This window comes from Lampetra fluviatilis, chromosome 10 (assembly GCF_964198595.1).
Source record: "Lampetra fluviatilis chromosome 10, kcLamFluv1.1, whole genome shotgun sequence".
Classification (NCBI taxonomy): Eukaryota; Metazoa; Chordata; class Hyperoartia; order Petromyzontiformes; family Petromyzontidae; genus Lampetra; species Lampetra fluviatilis.
Genome location: NC_136284.1, coordinates 9,091,623 through 9,111,059, shown reverse-complemented (window position 1 = coordinate 9,111,059; position 19,437 = coordinate 9,091,623). Strand labels below are relative to the sequence as shown.

The 19,437-nt window shown below is 52.9% G+C and overlaps 1 protein-coding gene across 9 annotated transcripts in view; it reads left to right on the top strand.

Moving 5' to 3' along the window:
* The window catches only part of LOC144934537 (uncharacterized), a 56,022-nt gene that overhangs the window by 16,465 nt on the left and 20,120 nt on the right, over positions 1–19,437 (top strand). For 8 of the 9 annotated variants that reach the window (XM_078860429.1, XM_078860432.1, XM_078860433.1 and 5 more), the window contains exons 4-6: positions 4,489–4,625; positions 17,433–17,653; positions 18,157–18,249. In XM_078860429.1, coding sequence (XP_078716555.1) covers positions 4,489–4,625; positions 17,433–17,653; positions 18,157–18,249 — 451 coding nt within the window. The remainder of the gene's footprint in view (positions 1–4,488; positions 4,626–17,432; positions 17,654–18,156; positions 18,250–19,437) is intronic. The other variant, XM_078860431.1, reaches the window with a different exon arrangement.

Genomic DNA, 19,437 nt, shown 5'->3' with positions numbered 1-19,437 from the left:
AGGCGAGGGAGTTGAAATCTCGCCATCCCGCCGCCCATCCCACGGAGTACGGGTTAAAGCTTAAATATATATATTTTAAAACCCATGGCGGCTCCCGTGATTTATGACCATAGCTTACGTGGGACCGTTCTCACGGCGAAAGGTTAACATCCTGGCTCTCCCACGATACGGTTTCCCCCTTACGGCAGCAGCCCCGGCGGCGACTCCTCGGTAATTATGGCTAAAGTCCACCGGTGTGTCTCCCGATGTAACGCTGGCACACGGGCGCGTCCACCACGCGCACACCGGTGCCGGCGGCTTTGCTACAGGGGCCGCGGTTGACCCCGTGAACTGGAGGCCGCCTCCGCTCATTATCCGTCGGTTACTTCTTCTTCGTGCCGTTGAAAGTAAAAATTTTATGAGATTGAGATGTTCGGGATCCGTCCTCTGGGCCAGTTTTGCAACCAACTTCAAGCGGTGTTGTTGTTATTCCAAAGAGCATGCTCCTGTGTGTGTGATCGGCGCGGCGTGTTTGTGATGGACTGGACTCGTAAGAGCGCGCGCGCTAACAGATGTTCGGAATTACGAACGCGCAACGCGCCACGTTTCCGCTCCACGTCCTGGGAGCTCTCATCAAGGCTCTATCGTGGGAGCACCTAAAAAAGGAAGCTCCCAGCACGTGGGGCGAAACCTGCCGAACAACAACACGTGGCACAACGCGATCAACATGCTGCACGGCGCGACAAGGCATGGGATAGCCGCGCGGTAGCACAGCCGCGACAACCCACACAGCAGTCGGTGCGTCGTGCGTTTGGGGGGTGTTTCTACTACATGCGCCTATTTTTAAAAATTATCAGCACGGCGGTGCAGTAATTGGAAGCGCGGAGGCACAGTCGGGGCTGCCCTATCCTCGGCCTCGGCAAAAGGTCGCCCTGTTGATGGCAATGGCAGTTGCGTGTCTCTGGCAGCCCGTGCCGCAGCGGCCGAGTTAATGTGCTGGCACGCTGTCGCCAAATATTTTTTTCTTTTGACGATTGCTTTCGCTGTGCTGTGTTTATTCGTCGTGGCGTGACGGTCAGTGCCGTGCCCCGACGTCTTCAAAGTAAACTGGAACCATTGGATTTGACACCGTGACGGCAAAGCGTGACCCCCCACCCCCAAAGCGCGGGGCCCGGGGCAGTCGCCCCGATTCGCCGTAGCTTAGGGACGGCTCTTGAGTGTGCGTGATGCCGGTGAGGTGCTTTGTGTCCTCATTTTGCACGCTCTTATACGAGGTCGCGAATATCGGCACTGGGGAGGTGAATGCACTCGTGCATGTAAGGTGCTGGCCACCTCTCCCCTCTTTTTTCACCTATTAGGTGCTCGCTAACAGCAGTCTTGGCGGAGAGCGCCAAACACGGTGGTTTGCGCGCTGCGCTATGAACCCGGTGACCTGAGTTTTGTTTGCCGGCCACGGCTAACATCAGTGGCCACCGATAGTCAAGAGAGTCGTGGGCCTTCCCCTCTCTTCCCCAACTCGTGCCGAATCGAATGGTGAAGTATGGTCATACATCTCCCATGACCGGTATGACAGGAAGTCATGTGCGTATGCAATTTGTACTTGTATACTTTGTTAATGTATATACAATCATTTTAATGACTTGCTTACCTTTTCTATATTTTGCACTCCTATCCTTGTTTGTTGTTGTAACGTGCTGACCCGCCCCCTACTGGACATCTGTGAAAAAGAGCTTCATAGCTCATCGGATTCCTCCAGTCGAAACAAAGATTCTGATTCTGATTCACACGGGAACCACCAATCGTTGGATTGATAGAGGACTATAAATGTACAAACAACAGCAGTCGAGCTTCTTATTTCTTCTTCATCTTCCTCCTCCTCCTCCTTCGTATGGATGAATAGCAGCAGATTACAGATGTCATTTTAGATTTGTTATCCACCCAATTGTCTGTTGAGAAGCAGAGTGGACCTCGTGTCCATTCCTCCTGTAAAGGAGCGAAGGCAGCAACAGCGGCAGCAGCAGCGGAGTGTTGACGATGCGGCCGACGGTTTGGGACTTGCGGCCGCACCGCTCGCAGGCCCGCCGAATCTTTCGTGCATCAGGTTGCCACATGGGCAATGCCCGGTCCCCATTCGGTTGACGCAGTCGAGCTGATGGTCGGTCTGGTTAGACTGTGCGAGGGGTGGTGGGGGGGTTGTTTGGCGTGGCGTGCGCTCGCACTGTATACGTGGTGGGTGAGCTTTTGTTGCACGCCACTGCTGGGCGCTTGAGCCAAGCATGGTGCTAATGCTACATCAAGCAGATGCAGCGTTTCCAGCGGGGAGAAACTGGGAGGCCTGTATTAAAACATGCAAATCCATGTTCAAGATCGGATCACACTTTTCTCTCTCTCTGTAAACCTCTGGAGAATTAACGGATATGAAATGTAATGTGGCACGCACCCTGGGGAAATGATTTTTACATTTGCCACTTTTTTTTATATGATCGTGGTGCCAGTGTTAAGGCGCATGCAGGGGAAATGCATATATTTGTTTTAGGTTGCTCTACAGCCGAGTGCAGCTTCAATGTTCCGCCCTGCGGTGGCGTAGCTATCCAGTGTGCAGGCAGTGCAGCTGCACAAGGGGCCCATAGGACGAAGGGAGAGGGGGGGTCCCATCTCACTCCTTGCACCAGGGTCCATGCCAAGTGCACCGCGCGGCTGCTGGGATGGGGTAACAGAAATTGTTTATATTTTATTGGTCCTCATTTGTTAGTCGAAGCATTGTGTGGACGGTGTCTTTTTTTTTACAATTTTATCATTTTCGTACAACGGCGCGCATCACGCTGAATTCGTGCCAGACACAGCTCGTTGCAAGCGTGTCTACGCAATTAAACGCTTTAAACAAGTTGGTGTGATTTCCCTTTGCTGGTGCTGGTGACCTCCCCCCCCCCCCCACTTAATTGCCGTAATGAGAACCCTCGTCCCAGTGACGTTCATTAGCGCGCTTCGAGTCGGCGAGCGCGTATGTCAGCGGACGTAATGAGTCGGTTGCTATGGGGCCCTACGTCCCCCGAGGAGAGGGGCAGGAGCGGCATCCAATTATCCCTCTTATGGATGCGCCCGCCATCCACGCCCTCCAGGCAGGCGGGCGGGCAGGCCTGAGCACACAGAGAAGCAGTGGACTCACTCATCTTGGGCACCCCCCCCCCCCCCCATTTCTCTCTCCCTCCTTTGCCCGACCGCCCACCACAGCTCCCAAACCCCCACCACCACCGCTCCCAAACCCCCACCACCACCGCTCCTACCATCACTCCGAGCCCCCCCCCCCACTGGGAGCGCAATCAGCCTCGTGCCGGCCACTGTAACTCGCCGATTCGCACGTCCGACGGACGGGTTGGGAGAGGAGGAGGGGGGGGAGGCGGTGGTGGGGGATGTGGGAGGGGGGTGAAGCGGGAAGCGATCGCTGGCTCGTAGCCAAGAATCGCGGACCGAACACCCTGCGCGTTGTACCCCGTTCGCTCTGGAGGAGGCTGACGATGTGACGGTTCCACGTCATAAAACCGAAGGATTGTCGCCGATATTTATTTAGTTATTTAGACGCCTCGAACCCCCCCCCCCCGCCCATTGGTTCCATGTGGATTTTTTTACGTATATATATTATTTTAGTATTTTAGGGAGCGCTCCGGTAAGATGCGGTCAGGCTGTAGATGTGCACTGAGAGAGAAGACGAGCGGTCTCACGGCGGCGGATGGTTAATTCCGGCTACGGCTACGACGGTGGGTGAGCGTGACACGTTCCTGTGAGCGCGGTGTTTGTCGTGGGCGAGGTTGCGCTGTCTCGCGATGGCTCGGGCGTTACGTGTCGCCACCAGTGCCCCCGATCGGTGCGGCTCCTCTCGATTCTTTCCACGTGCTTTACATTACGCGCACAGCAACGGTGTACATGTTTTGTAAGCAAATGCGCGCGAGAGATATTTTAACCGTTAAAATATGGAAGAAGAAAAATAAATTGTGCAATTGGTCAAATTCTCGAGAAATGTAATGGATCCTAGACCGGTTTGGGCACGTGTCGAGAAAGAGACAAAGACGGTTGCAAATGGGAGGGTGGCGGAGATGCCACCGGTGCAGTGCAGAGGGAGAGTGAGGGTGAGAGGGTGAAGGACTCGGTGGAGCGAGATGCGAGGACCGTGGACGTGACGTGAGAAGAGCAAGCACATCTTGAGCGACTGTCCTCGGGCAATCACGGGACATCTGGCTTAGAAGAAGGAGTCGTACGCGTCTACGTTTGTTTGTCTCCCTTCTGTTCGTATACGCACACGGCAGCTGCTGTTGTACGGCATTTGAGATCGTGCGTCTTGACGGACAGAAGCGGCGCGCACGGTCGAAGACCTCCGGCTTTGGGGAGTGCGTGCCGAGCGAGGGGGCGTCCACCGTACCCGTGGTGTGTCCACCCCGCGGAGTCGCCCCCGTGTTACTCACCCACTCGCCTGCCTCTCCCCCCTCCCCCACCCACTCACCCCTTGACGTGCAGGCGCGTGGAGTCGCTCGCGCTGCGCTGGTTCTACGACGGCGCGCGCGCTCGTTTCGGCGGCTGCGGTGGCGCCGAGGTGGCATGCGTGGTGCGGGCACGGCTGCGCGCCGCCTGGGAGGGCGGCTCCCACCTGGCAGGTACGCGGGGCCGGCTCGTGATGCGGGGAGCGGCGGCGGAACTGCATACGCGGGGGTGGGGAGGGGGGGGGGGGTGGATACGTCGGTGGGGTACGTGCAACACGGCACGGTGGGCTCACACGTGGTGGAACGATGGAACGCGGGGTGGTGGTGGAACGTCGTTCGTCAGTGTCGCGTTTTACTTGGTCGAACGTGAAACGCAGGGGAACAAGATACAAGGTGGGATATCGAACACAGGGGAACGCGGTACAGAGTACTTGGTGGGATATGGAGCACAGGGTAAAGAAGGTGCATGGTGGTGCTTGACATTCTGTGTGCATTTCGATTTAAAGCTTTCGTGACTGCAGGGATTCATCTTCTTGGTTCTTTCGGTAAAGTAATAAAATAATAAAAATAAAACATAATAAAATAATTATTTTATTATGTTTTATTTTTCTTACTTTATTATTTCCCTTCTACGTGACTTTACCGAAAGAACCAAGAAGATGAATTCTGCGTGCAGTGGAATTCGACGGGGAGTTCTCACGGAGTGATTTCAGGGAGTTGACTGGAGTAAGTGGCAGGCGACGAGTTTCCAGGCCATCACAGCGGGAGGTCTACTTGATGTGGGGTGCCGGGGGTCCCGCCACGGACAGACCCTAGCTGAGATTGCTACCCTCCTGCAAGTGGACACGTGCGGTTCGCAGGGGAAGATAGTGTTTGGGGAGAACAAGGTGCATCTGCGAGGAAGAAATGAACTGGCAGCTATTGGCTAAAGTGACGGGGGGGTGTCTGATCAGAGTTATTTTTGGTGATAAGAGTTTAATTGTAGCCGCTGATTGAATTTGGTGCTATATTATTTACCGCGTTCATAAATATTAATTGATACTTTTGACTGGGACGTAAATATTAATTGCTACACTTTATTATTTACGATGCACGTCAACGTTAGTCGGGGAAACTTGCTTCTTTATGACGGGAGCCAATTCGCGAGGGAGCAGCCGGTGTGTCACTCTTGAGCAGCGTTTACGGATTTTTTGTTTTTGTTGTTTTGCCGCTGACAGACGGGGATATAACGAAGTGTGGAAAGGTCCCACTCCACGCTCTGCTCGTTTAGCAGAGGTCCCGAGCAAAGACACGAACGGCAGTGGCTGCCTTGTTGTGACAATAGTGACGTCACAATTAGTGTGATTTTCATTTTGTGATCCCAAACCTTTAGGGGTCACCGCAAATAGTATTTATATTTGCTTACATTGTCTCTATGTTGCACTTATAATCATTTGTTTTGTGTTGTTTGTCGGCTGTCATTTGCTGACCCACCCCAGCTGGACATCTGTGAGAAAAGAGCTTCATCGCTCATCGGATTCCTCCAGGATAAATAAAGATTCTGATTTTGTTGTACGTGGGATAGTGTATCCATCCGGCCATGTGATTTCGGGGACACTTTTTTTTTTACAATCGTAATAACAACGCACAATAACACGCACATATTTCGCAAATTGGACTCAATGTTCCAGAACTCAAGTGTGCGGAGCCAAAGCTCGAAGCCCCTCCTATACCAGCCCACACTTGCTGCTATTGGCATTTGAAATGCATTGCTATGGAAGGATACTGCATCTAATACTGGACCCAAAGGGTGACAAACGTAGAAGTCAGACAAAGGTTGCACGGAGAAGAAGACAACCTGATGATGCAGGCAGTGATGAGAAGGACACTGACACTATTTGGACACACGTGTAGGATGGACAGCAACCAGGACAATGAAAAGTGGTGTTGTTCACAAAATTAGAAGTAACCAAAAAAAGAGGAAGAGCCAACAGAGCATGTCTTGACGACGACATCACAAGAGATTGGTGCCAGAAAGACGTGGGCCACCACTTGAGCATGTTGACACAAGACAGAGGAAAGTGGAAACAAATGACGAAATGTGCAGTGCACACCTCCGGGGGTTAGCTGCCCATGGCTCGTGGTGATGATGACGATGATGACTTGGTGCTGCCGATGATGATGGTGATGGCAACGTATATATCAGGAGTAGAACGGCACAAGTCCATCGTGGATTATCGTAATCACAGACGCCTGCGTAACCCGCCAAGGCACAACAAAACGATTCCCGTCAAACGGGCAGCAGCCGCCGCCGCTGCCCTCCGCCGCTGCCCTCCGCCGCTGCCCCCTGCCGTCTCGCCGAGGCTGTCGTCCGACTATTGTCGTCCGACTGTCGACGGCGGCTGTGATTTTGCGCGAGATGTTTATCTCGCGGGATTACAGCGGCGTCCCCATGGCAACCGGATGGGGGGCAGGGGTGTGTGGGTGTGTGGCTGGGAATTTGAACACCGGCGTTTAGTGCGTCCATCGTTGGCGGGGCGCGCGAGAGACGCGCTCGCGCTTGAGGCTGAAACGATCCACGGGTGGCGAAGGCGCGAGTCGAATTCACGACGTTCGAAGCGGCAGTTGCCGAGTGATGGGGGTCCTCCTCGCTGACGACGCGCATTCGCGACGCGTGGCGCGCGGGCATGAACACGAGTGGCGCGCGGGCATGAACACGCGTCGCACGCACGCGGGGCGATGAGGTTGCTGTCCCGGAGTTTCAATCTTTTTGCCGTTCGCGCCTGTTACACAAGCCCCCCGCACCCCGCTCCCCGCCCCCCGCTCCCCGCCGCACCTTTGGTCGGACAGGGAGGTGTATATAGGCGAGGCAGTACAGCAAATAGGTTACTGGCATCTGCGCAGAGTTGGGATCGTTCTTCGGATGTGCGTAAAGGTTGTTTTTTTCTTTCTCTGCGCTCTTCACGTATTCCTGCCACGTTTAATAGAAACAGTGAGATATTGGTACAATATCTACATGAGGACCCTCTTGAAAAACAATATATTTTTCAAATTGTATTACTTGCCGCGTACTTGTTAGGCATGTAACAATGCACCGATTCAGCAAATACAATCTTCGATCGTCACGTTCGTGATACGTGCAAGGAATTGTGCACATGAGAATTTTATTATTGACATTGAATGTAATTTGTTAGGCAAATGGACATGGAGCAGTGGCGCAGCTGGTTCTCTGACTGCACATTGAACCCGGCAATCGAAGCGTGCTGCCCAGCCATAGCTACCATGAGTGACGAGCGACGTCAGAGCCAGAGCCGTTGGCGAATGTTTGAACTGGTCTTTGGCCTCCCCTAAGTCAAATTCGCCTTGTGTAAATGCCAGCACTGGGGAGACAAAGGTGGCCGGGCATAGTGATGTCCACACCGCCCCTGCACGGGAGATAAAATACCGCTACATCGCAAGGCCATGAGAGATGGCAGTGGCTTAGGAAATATTTCATCCAGCAGTGGATTGGTCATGGCTGTCTTGCATATTCAGTTCTTTGTGTTCTGCATATTTTTTTCAAATAGTCTGAAAGTAACATTTGCATACAATTTGCATGTAAATTGTATGAATCGTAAACAACTGATTCTTACACGTGCAATTCAACTCTTGCGTAACAAGCGTAAAAAATACAATGTATAATTTATCATTGATGGTTTGTCCCAGCCTAATTAGTATAAACCCGACTTTTATGTATCCGTTCAAGTGGAGTAATTCATCTTCCAATTGAAAATTAAATAGTTTACAAAACTATCGCTGAATGCGTTCTGTAAATGTTGCCAGTCCGGGAGAAATTACACGTTGACCCACCCACCACCATAATCATCGTCAACCATGGTCAATCCACTGCTGGATGAAGGCCTCCTCCAGCCGATCCAGCGATGTAACAAGCCACCCAGCGCCTGCACTGATTCCATGGCTCCGTCTCCCGGTGGACGCATTCTCGGGCGCGTGAGACGTTCCACCCGACGGGAATGAAAAGTCGACATTTTAAACGTGTCGCTGGAAAAGATGAGATAAGGGGTCATCGGCGGTGACGGACGCGGCGCCGAGGTCCGTGTAATCCGCGCGCTCACGACCCTAGCGGAGCCTTCACTCACTTTTATATCACACCTGCCGACAACCGAGATGTCAGGGTTGGATAAATTCATTGAATTTATTTTCTTACATTCGGTGAAAAACACCGCCCCAAAAAGCAAGACTATTCTCCTGTGCTCATGTGAGCAGCTAAGCCACTTCAATGTCATCATCATCATCATATTATTCATCAGCCATGATCTATCTACTGCACGATGAAAGCCCCCCCCCCCAAGCAGTTATCGTCTCTCTCCGGAGAGACAGTGACTGCAGCGCAACAATCCATGTATGTAGCTCCTGCACACGAGCTTATTATTGTAATCACTCCATCTCTGCGGTGGACGTCGTCTTGGGCGTGTTGCCTCCTTTGCCTGCACCTCCATCCTTAGTCTCAACCACTGGCCAGTTCTCACCGCATCATGTCGGCTCTCTCAGGTGGTTGGTGCCTGCTCCCTGTGGCATACGAGAGGGCCACGGTGTTGAGAGAATGCAGTGCAGCTCTCGCACGCGTTTTCGGGTTGTACTGCGTGTTGCTCGGCACGACGCTGCATGTGCTGGGAACTTCAGCAGGAGCTGATGTTGGTGCTGGTGCTGCTGGTGCTGTTGTTGTTGCTGATATTGCTGATGTTGCTGCTGGTGTTGCCGGTTCTTAACGTTGATTGGTTCAGCTCCCTGACACTGGCAAAGGAGCAGCATCATTGGAGAAATCTACTCCTCGTTTCGGGAACATGGCCCAATTTGCAAGGCTTAAGTTGTTTGCAAGGTTAACTCGGTGGTAATTTTTCTGAAAATCCCACAAAGACAAGCGAAGGCCGATTCGTGTTTTCCCCCTTTTTGTCAGTGGCAGGCTACACCGGACTTATTACGGAGGTCACAGCGATGAATAGAGATTTAGCCCTCATTTTGAAAGAAAAAAAACTCCCAGAGTGCATTTGCGCTGTGGCTTTCTCTGGCATTGGCACTCGCGCGACAGCCGTCCCGTTCATCTGTCGATTAAAACCACTCACTCAATTACTCGTCCATTCGTTCCGCGCGCGTTTTTACGACGGCGAACCCCGGGCGCGATCACGCGACGACGACCAGGAGGAGACATCCCCCTCCCTCCTGCCTCACCCCCCCCCCCCCCTGCCTCACCCCCCCTCCCAACCCTTCCCGCACTACGCGAACGGCTGCACTTGTGGCTGCTTCCCGGAAAATGAAAAACGCGTTTACTAGCAGATGAGAGAGCGATTGTGTGCAGGTGGCATCTGACACTTTCATTACTCCACGCACGGCGTGGGATTATAATGGCTTTGGTTGGGGCTGGGGCGGGGGGCTGGGGCGGGAGGGGGGGGTGCCTTGGCTCGGCTGTGGTGGCATTGTGAGGGGCGCAAGCACTGGCGGTGACGTACACGCGCGTACGCACGCGCGCTCCCGCGCACCGGCAGACGTACACGCATGCGCATAAGTGGCCAGGCGTACACGCGGACAAGGGGCCGAATATTTGTTCCTGAATACATCCACCGGGTTCGTAGTGCGCCATCCAATCCGCGTATGCGTATATGCATGCACGCACGCCACGCATATACGCATACAAGCGTGAACTAAAAGCCGAAAACGATACCCTGGTTATTTTTATGGCGGTGAGCGCCGTTGCAGCAGTGAACACACTGTGCGTTAAAATCCGGGAACCTGAGTTGGGTTCCCGACCGCGGCTCAAACCAATTGTGAGTGATGTCTAAACGGGTCCTGGGCACCAACACACTCACTGACCAGCGTAGTGAAGTATGGTCAAACATCCCCAAAGACTGGCGCAGCATGGGTAGGATTTCATCCGACATCCTGACATATGGTTGTAACTTATTATTATTATTATTTATCATTGAAATATTCGCAAAATGTTTGGCCGCTTTTAATAGAAAGGGCCGATTTAGGCTGGTGTGACATAGGAATGAGGGTTCGTGGTCAGCACCACATCCAAGCCACATTTGCCTCCCCGCTGCTGATGTTTCAACCACCACACCAATCACTTCACTCATTTAAGGCTGAGTTGACCTCGAGAAGGCCCACAATATGTTCCAACACCACTCGCCAATGACGTTGTGTGCGACTGGGAGTTGTTCCGAGGCCGCTGGGTCTACATCGCGGAGAGCTGACCACTCATTCGCACTTATACGCGCGTACGTGCTTCTACGCGTGTATGTGCATGCGCTTGCACACTCAGATTTGATGTCCTGGGACATTGAGTTTGCGATGATTTTCAGTGGCAAGGTGTCCACGATAAGCAACTTTCAGGGCAGAATGAAAGAGGTTTTGACTTTTCCCTCCACTACGTTATTATTATTATTATTGCCTGTGACCCAAGTCACTCGCAAAGCAACCAATCTGGTCAGATCTCGCAAGCTAAGCTGATTCTCGCCTGGTGGACGGTCCTCGTATGGACGACCGCCATGCGTAGAGAACGGCTGCTATAGGCCGCTGTTTGGTGCGACGTTATCAGCAGACGGCAGCGCTGCAAAATCCATCGTTGCGCTGTACTATGCTGCAACATCTTTGCCGCAACATCTATGCTGCCTGCCATCAACCAAACGGCATTGACCGGCGTGGTGATGCATGACCGAATCAAATGGCCTCCACCACACGCACACAGTACGTGTGGTGGGTGGGGGCCCTTCACCCAGCAGGGCCAGCATCGTGGAAACCACGAGCAACAACGCACACGAGGCGGCCCTCGTGTTGCTTATGCTCACTCCCGTGGGAGTTGGCGGCACATCGGGATGCGCAGGAGAGGAACAGAGCGGGAGGGAATTGTAAACAACAGCGGCGGCACCGCTGTCTGCCTGGAGCTTCGTTCAGCCCTTCGGGGCTGCAGAGCCCCGGCGATGCTCGCGGAGGAGGCTGAAAGGATTTTGAACGGGAATCGATATCGCTCGCAGTGGAAAGTTTCCTGCCGACCCTCTCCCGCCGCCCGTGATGAATGGCACCGAGGCGTGACGCGGCGCGCTCGGTGGCGACGGGAGGAGAAGGCGGAGCAGTGAGACGGCGCCCTCGGCAGCGTCCCGCCGCCGGACGCCGAGGGGACGCTGCGGTCAGGTGAACGTGTCAGGTGAACGCGTCAGGTGAATGCGTCAGGTGAACGCGTCAGGTGAACGTGTCAGGTGAACTCGTCAGGTGAACGCGTCAGGTGAACATGTCAGGTGAACTCGTCAGGTGAACGCGTCAGGTGAACGCGTCAGGTGAACGCGTCAGGTGAACGCGTCAGGTGAACGTGTCAGGTGAACGCGTCAGGTGAACGCGTCAGGTGAACGCGTCGGGTGAACGCGTCGGGTGAACGCGTCTGGTGAACGCGTCAGGTGAACGCGTCTGGTGAACGTGTCAGGTGAACTCGTCGGGTGAACGCGTCTGGTGAACGCGTCAGTCAGGTGAACGTGTCAGGTGAACGTGTCGGGTGAACGTGTCAGGTGAACGCGTCTGGTGAACGTGTCAGGTGAACGCGTCAGGTGAACGCGTCTGGTGAACGTGTCAGGTGAACGTGTCAGGTGAACGCGTCTGGTGAACGTGTCCCAATGGTTCGGGGAGGGGGAGGGGTGGTGGGTGGAGGAATCGCAGCAGGTGGTGGTGGGTGGAGGAATCGCCGTGGGGTGGAGGCTCAAGGGCCGGCCTGTGTTGCCGGCCGCTGGTTTGTGTTGTTACGTTGGAGGGCGGGGGGGGTAGAGGGGGAGGGGGTTGTACGGATGGCCAAGCTTACGATTGTGTAAATGATTCTGGCCCGTTTCCGCTCCATGCTAAGGCGCGGTGCACGATTGTTGCATCTCAGATGGCTACGGCGTGGGGAAGCTTTTATCCAGCATTGGATTGATCGTGGCTGATTGATGGTGATGATGCTAAAACGCGGTCCTATAAGGTTGTGGAAGGACTCTGTGTTCATTGGCTCAATATCTCAAGCGTTAGATCGGATCATCTCTCATGGATGAGCAACGAGCGTTGGCGTGTTGACCAGTGAGTGGTGTTTAAAAAAATATTTTATTGCGACGTCGCGTAGTACAGGCGATGCGTTCGGTCAGCCCGAGGCGTCACAGCGCTCAGATGATGGGCAGGACGGCGGGGTCATAGAGGTCATAGAGGCAGATACAGAGAGACGTGGAGAGTGTGGTGTCACGGAGAGAGAGAGGCACGCACACACACACAGGGGCAACATGAAGAGACAGCCACATATCACAGAGAGATGCATAAAGAGACAAATAAATAGATACACGTAGGGAGAGAAAGACAAAGATAGGGAGATGGGAATCGATACAGAGCTCAGAGAGATACACACAAGGATGGACACAGAAGGCGAGAGAGACAACCCCATAATCGTGACACACACATAGACAAGTTTAGATACATGTAAATTAGTTGAGGGTGAAGCTGTGGTTAGCACATTGTCCTATAGACCTGTCAAAGAGTTGTATTCTTGACCATGGCTTAACATCAGTGGCATGTGGTATTTGAAGCGGTCCTGGGCCCTCTGCTTCATTGTGGAAGATGCCTTCAAGTTTGACCAACAATTTGGAGATTATAATTTATTTTCAAAAAGTAGTGGGCCCTCCTTTTCCGGAGCACCAATGCACCGCACGTGCATGGAGATGGCACACTGCAGCCAGCTGAACCGCGCCCAATTAAAGGGATTTCTTCACCGATTCGCGCGATCCACAGCTCCCCCAGAGGGCATCTTTGTGGACAGGCCCTGCGTCTGGTCTCGGCGCACCCGTAGCGGGAGGGAGCGAGCGACGCGCGGGTTGTGAGCGTCGCCGTCGCCGTCACCCCAATGCAATTCTTCCTTTTGAAGGAATCGAGCCATGTGCCAGAACTTGATGAAAGCGTTAAATCCACACACGGGAACAGGGCGGTGGTGGGGGGTGGAGCGAGCATGAGTGAGCGTGCTGTGGCAGCAGGAAATTAATTTTCTGGCTTCAATATTTCAGCTCGGAAGGACACCGTGATTGTATTTGAGTCCACGTGCTGCAATGTCGAGAATTGTGTGTAAATTCAGGTCAACCGCGTCCTTTTAGCAAAGCCTTTTTCCCCCATTCGTGCAGTTTTCTTTCCCGGCGTGCGAGATTGGCGTCACGTCCTATGAGACTAAAAATCCATTCGGAAATCTCAGCAGAGTAGTGGGACCTCGCGCGACTTTCAATGGCTGGGCAAGAGATGTTCACGGAGCCTATGACAAGCCGCCCTCATGTGCCTACTCGGCTGTGAACCTCGTGTTTGTCATTGTGCGATAGTCGAACCGATATGTTTTTATTCTCATAGCTGGAAGGTAGCCAAGTTAAGTGACAAACAAAAGCTGCATTTGATTTCGCTGTGCAGTCGTTTGTGACCGAGCGGGCAACCATCATCTGATTTAATCGCAGCGAGACCGAAGCCTAGACCTGAACCCGGGTCCCCAATGGTTCTGGGTCAGCTTCGCTTTGACTTCTGAGCCACCCAGCCACCTCCGCCTTGGTCAACACCTCCCCCAAATAATGAACACACACACACACAACGACGACAACAAAACCCTCAACCCATTTGTTAACACCACTGCCTAAATAATGGTGGCATCCGCACGCCGCCGGTGTTGTGACTTCCGGAGCGTGAGTGCCCAAGTATTTACGGCTTTGGCGATTTCTATGACTCTAGAGCCCCCTAGCAGCGCCGTGACAACATTGGCAATGTCGCAATTCAGACTCGGTGGTATGACACCATAGAGCGTCTCCTTTCTCCCAACCCCCACTCCAGCAATTACATAAATTACCACAATTCGGAGTCGTGGGCCCATTCAAGATCGATTGCTTATTTTGTCCCTTTTTTTCACAGCCTTATTTTGTACTATCGATTTTATTTTGCCCTATTTGTACATCTTGCCCCTGTAGCCTAAATGTAACGTAAGCATAGCGTGCGTGTTTAACGTCGCGTAAATTGTAAGCGATCTAATTCTTGGGCGCACGATCGGCGTTGTGCAGCGCGCGCATAACAATCACGGTAGTAGTCGCAGGGGTAGATGGCGTATTAGTATTCATCATGCGCAAAGGTCACCACCACCACCACCACCACCAAGCGCAATACAGAGCAGATCAACAAAACAAAACTACGAATAACAATACCGTTCAATAGACTGCCCGTGCAAAATAGACCTGGGTCTGTGAGCGATTATAACGGGTGATCGTAACGGCCCCGCTTCATGGAATCGACGTGCCGCGGCTCCGCATCTCAACGACACGGCCGACTCACCTCTCCGCCGAGACGACAGCAGCGGTCGTGGATTAGGCCCCCGTCAGGCGCGGTGCCGTCAGGCTAATTTAATGTTTTTCAACATTTCTTCAAGGCCGCTCGCGCAAATGTAATTTGACGCGCGTGACTGGAACGAGCTTGGCCAATGATGGTCACCAGTGTGGGGGGAGGGGGGAGGGGGCGTTGCGTCCGTTTAACGTTCGCGTTGCCGTCTCTTAAAAGCGCACGCTCGATAGTGCATTGTCCTTGTGCTGTCCTACTTTTGGCGTTCTCTGGTCCAACACTCTTCTTGGTTCTTTCGGTAAAGTCACGTAACAAAGTCACGTGACTTTACCGAAATAACCAAGAAGATGAATCCCTGCAGTCACGAAAGCTTTAAATCGAAAAATGGTCCAACACTGTTTGAGACTAGGCTCTAAAGAAAGCTGTCTCTTGTGTGGATCAAAGACAATGCGTATACTACCAGAGCATGTTTTTGTTTGCATGTTCACCACGAGTATGTGTAGTTAATGCAGTAACATGAATCCTTGCAAAAGGTTTTTGTTTGGTGTTTTCTAACATCTTAACACCTGTTTTATTGCCAGAAAGGGAAAAACCAATTGTTATATGTGGCTGGTGAATGTTGGTGCTTCGTGTAAGTTGGTCTTTACATATTCCCGTGAGCATTTTCCTTCCATGGCTCTAGGGGCGGTTGCCGGAGCTGTGCAAAAGGAATTTGGCCAAACATCCAAATGCAGGACCCGCATGGAAGTCTTTCTTGAGTTTCAGCGAGGATTTTCTGTCTAAAATAACGATATAATTCTTCAATTCTGGATTGACTCGGGTCTTTATACATCCAGTGAAGTATAAAAAAAAATCGGTGATGATGATGATGCTGACACTGATGAACTAATTTAATGAAGTAATATATTTAATGCATGCAAGTGGGTGGGGTGGTGGTTTGTGCTTTGCCCTTTGAAACCAGCGACCTGAATTGGATTCCCAGCTCCAATTAACACGAGTGGCGAGTGATATGTGAGCCAACCAGCACTCACCAGCATGGGGAAGAATGTTCAGAACCTCCCACCTCTCCCGGGGGACTGTATCATCCAGCAATGGTTTGAGAAATTTGCTGCAAATGATGGTATTTTATGACCTACATGACAGTGCACATTTTAAGATAATTGTGTGTATTGTTAGTCTATCATTTGTAATCATGACTGCTCGACGTTGAACCATTACCAGCGCGCCATTCCAATTCAGGCACGATCGCTGTGGATTAGGTGACTACAGGGCAGGCTCCGCCGCGCAACCTGAAGCAGAAAAAATGCGCGCTCAATTTTAGTGCAATCCTGGGAAATTAATTCGGAGGAAGTGAGACGTTTATCTGGGAATGTGGCTGGATAATAGAAAGCTAAAGGAATCGGCACTGGCACCCAGGTCGGGGTCCATGCGGCTGCCGTTTCCGAGATGTCCTCGGCAAAAAAGTCACGTGTTAGTGGACGGGCAGGCGCCCACGTGTGCTGGGGAACGAGAGCAGATGGAAGTCTCCCCCCCCTCCCTCCTGCTTGGAGCTGGAGACAGGTGCTTGACGGCACACCGGCCCGGGGTCCCGTGACAGCGATGGGAGTCAGCCAGGCAGCAGGGCCGCCACCAGCGTGGGTGACGCTCGCTGACTCGCCGGCTCGCTGGCTCGCTCCCTGCTCACATTGGCAGCTGATGGCAAAATTTTAATGGCGTTTGGGTGGCCGAAAGCGCAGCGTGAAGACGATGGCGTTTGTGAAAAGCGTGGGAGAAGTGTCGTGGAGGTGCGTGCTTTTAATTGCACTGAGGCAGACAAGTGTAACACGTAGATCGGGGATTGATTGCAAATCATGAACATCAGATTGAGCGCGCAGAAAAGTTAGTGGGATTGGGTTGTGCACGCCGCGGCTAGAAGGCACGACGCGGCTAGAAGGCACGACGAGACCGGTGACGGAATAGAAGGCAAAGGAGGAACGCACCCGAGCGGATGAGACAACCCGCTGAGATGGAGATAATTACATCAGCTCAGGTGCAGGAGTGAGACAGATCGGAGCATCGCAGGGCTGTCAGTGATGGGGACGGGGAGGCCTTCATCCAGCAATGGGCGGATCGTGGCGGATCGTGGTGGAAACCAGTGGTGGACAAACAGTGGCGAATGCCATGAGCACATGATGTGGCTTGTAACGTTGAGCCCCTTAGACCGGCGTTGCATATTTGAATACACTTTCTGATTCATCTTGGTGGATAGACAATTATCGTACAAAATCAGCAGTGGAAATTCTACAATGACCCATTGCATCGATTCATCCATGAACATTGATTCCAACACTTATGATGCATGCATAGAGTCTTACGGGAAAATAATCGATGTCAAATGATCAAATGATGCGTCGGTACAAGCGAATCTCCACTTGCAGTTTTTTCTCCCCACCACCGGGCCGTAGCTATCACCATTGCTATTTATTCAACACCTTGTCGACAGATCCGCTACGTGCCACCGAATTTTCTCTCTCTCTACGACACAATTTCACGCTCGAGTCTCTCGGGCGGGCGGGGGCGGGGGCGGGGTGGGGGTGGCGATGGGGGGGAGGGGGGGTAAGTCTCTCGCTTGTCCCTCTCTCGTGCCGCCTGGCTTCTGCCCCCCAGACTCGGTGATGGCTGAGGTGCGCGCTGCCGCGTGGCGCGCCTCCAGCGACGCCGTGCGCGAGGTCCTTTCCTCGCGGGCCGAGCGCCGGGGACGCCGCTCCACGGGGACGCTCGCCGCCAGTGACGGCCCCACGACGGCCACGCCGACGGCGTCGCTCGCGCGCCAAAAGGTCAACGGCTCGCGCGGGCCTGCCGCTGGATTGACCTTGCCGCCGCCGGCGGTATGTCACGGCCAGAGTCCTTAGTCGACGGCGACGACTCGTGGATTTTTAGTCGAGCCCTCGCCTATGGATTTTTCGTGGTGCGTCCTCGCGGTTCAGTTCACCTAAAGCGGTCTAAAGTGTCGTCGAAGCTAAACACGATTTTATTACCGGGCAAAGCCTCCCACTAGAGCTGTATAGCTCTTTTTCAGGAGTGACCTGGCCGCCAATGATCGCTCGATATAGTGGCTTATCACGTGGAAATGTATCGCAGCCAAATACTCTAAACGCACGTTTCTAAATGTGGAGGGAAAAACCGGAGGACCTGGGGGAAAAAAATCCACGTGACCAAGGGGAGAGAGACACGCAAACTCCCCAAAGTATACAGCAGGCGTCAGGGTCGGGACCAAACCCACGACCTCCTGCATACCAGGAGAGAAAGATAACATCCCACCACCGCGGTGCCCCCCCCCCCCCCGCTTAAAGCCGCGTCGCTCCCCCGGCTGCGTTTGTCTCTCCCACAGGGAGGGGTGGAGGAGGAGGAGCAGCAGCTGGACGTCCTTCGCAGAAGCGGAGCCGTCCTCGTGAGCGAACTCACCGCCAGCATCACCAGCAAGGTAGCACGCTCAGCGGCCGGTGCTGGTGACCGGTGGACGTGGCCCGTTGGCAGCCCGGTTGCTCGCCGCTTGTCGCATAGCTTGGCGGTGCGAGGCCCCACGGCCGCCCTGGTCAATGCTGCGGGTGTGTTTCACAGATGTCCTCCTGGAGTCCGAAGAGCTATAAAGATCTTTTTCACAGATGTCAAGTCCGGACGTGAATCTATTTTTCAAAGCTGTCCAGTAGAACATCTGTGAAAAAGAGCTTCATATTATTGGTTCTTTCGGTAAAGTCACGTAGAAGGGAAATAATAAAATAATAAAAATAAAACATAATAAAATACTATTCTCACGACGTTTCGGCCACAACGCAAGCAGCCGTCCTCAGGTGAAGAACATGGCTGTCGGAAAGACAGCATCCGACAGCCCTGTTCTTCACCTGAGGACGGCTGCTTGCGTTGTAGCCGAAACGTCGTGAGAATTGTATTTTATTATGTTTTATTTTTATTATTTTATTATTTCCCTTCTACGTGACTTTACCGAAAGAACCAAGAAGATGAATCCCTGCAGTCACGAAAGCTTTAAATTGAAATTTAAGAGCTTCATAGTTCATCGGATTCCTCCAGTATGAATCAATATTCTGATTCGGACATTCTCCACGCCGTCACATTGGTTGAAAGAGGGCAGGCCGCGTGTGTTGGCATCGTGGTCTAGCTTTGTGAAAGTTGACAGCAGGATGTGACAGCGTTCAGAGAACGCAGCAATCATCGCCCCCTGCTGTCCACAAGAGCGACTGCTCCGTCTCGTCGGTGATGCGTTCAGTCGGCAAGCTGCAGGCCACGACTCTTCCGTTTGCTCGCACTGCTCGACTTTGGAACTTCCTCCCATCGTATCTTTTCCAAAGTTCTCATATTAACTCTTGTCCACGACAACTTTAAAAGTGCTGCTTATTTCTCGGACCTTTGCGGGTCTTGCTCAGCAACCTTGAGAAGAAGAAAAAAAAACTGTGAAATCTAATTGCAGTTGCATACGTATTTACGAGCGGTTTGATGATCTCCCCTGTGACAGACGGACGGGCAGAGAGATGAACAGGGCTAACGCATTGACGTGCTCAACCTTAGTTTTGAGAGCGTTACAGATGGCATTTATATTGGTTCGTTTGGTTGTGGCCATGAGTCTTGGCAGCTTCAATGTAGCTGCAGGGTTTTA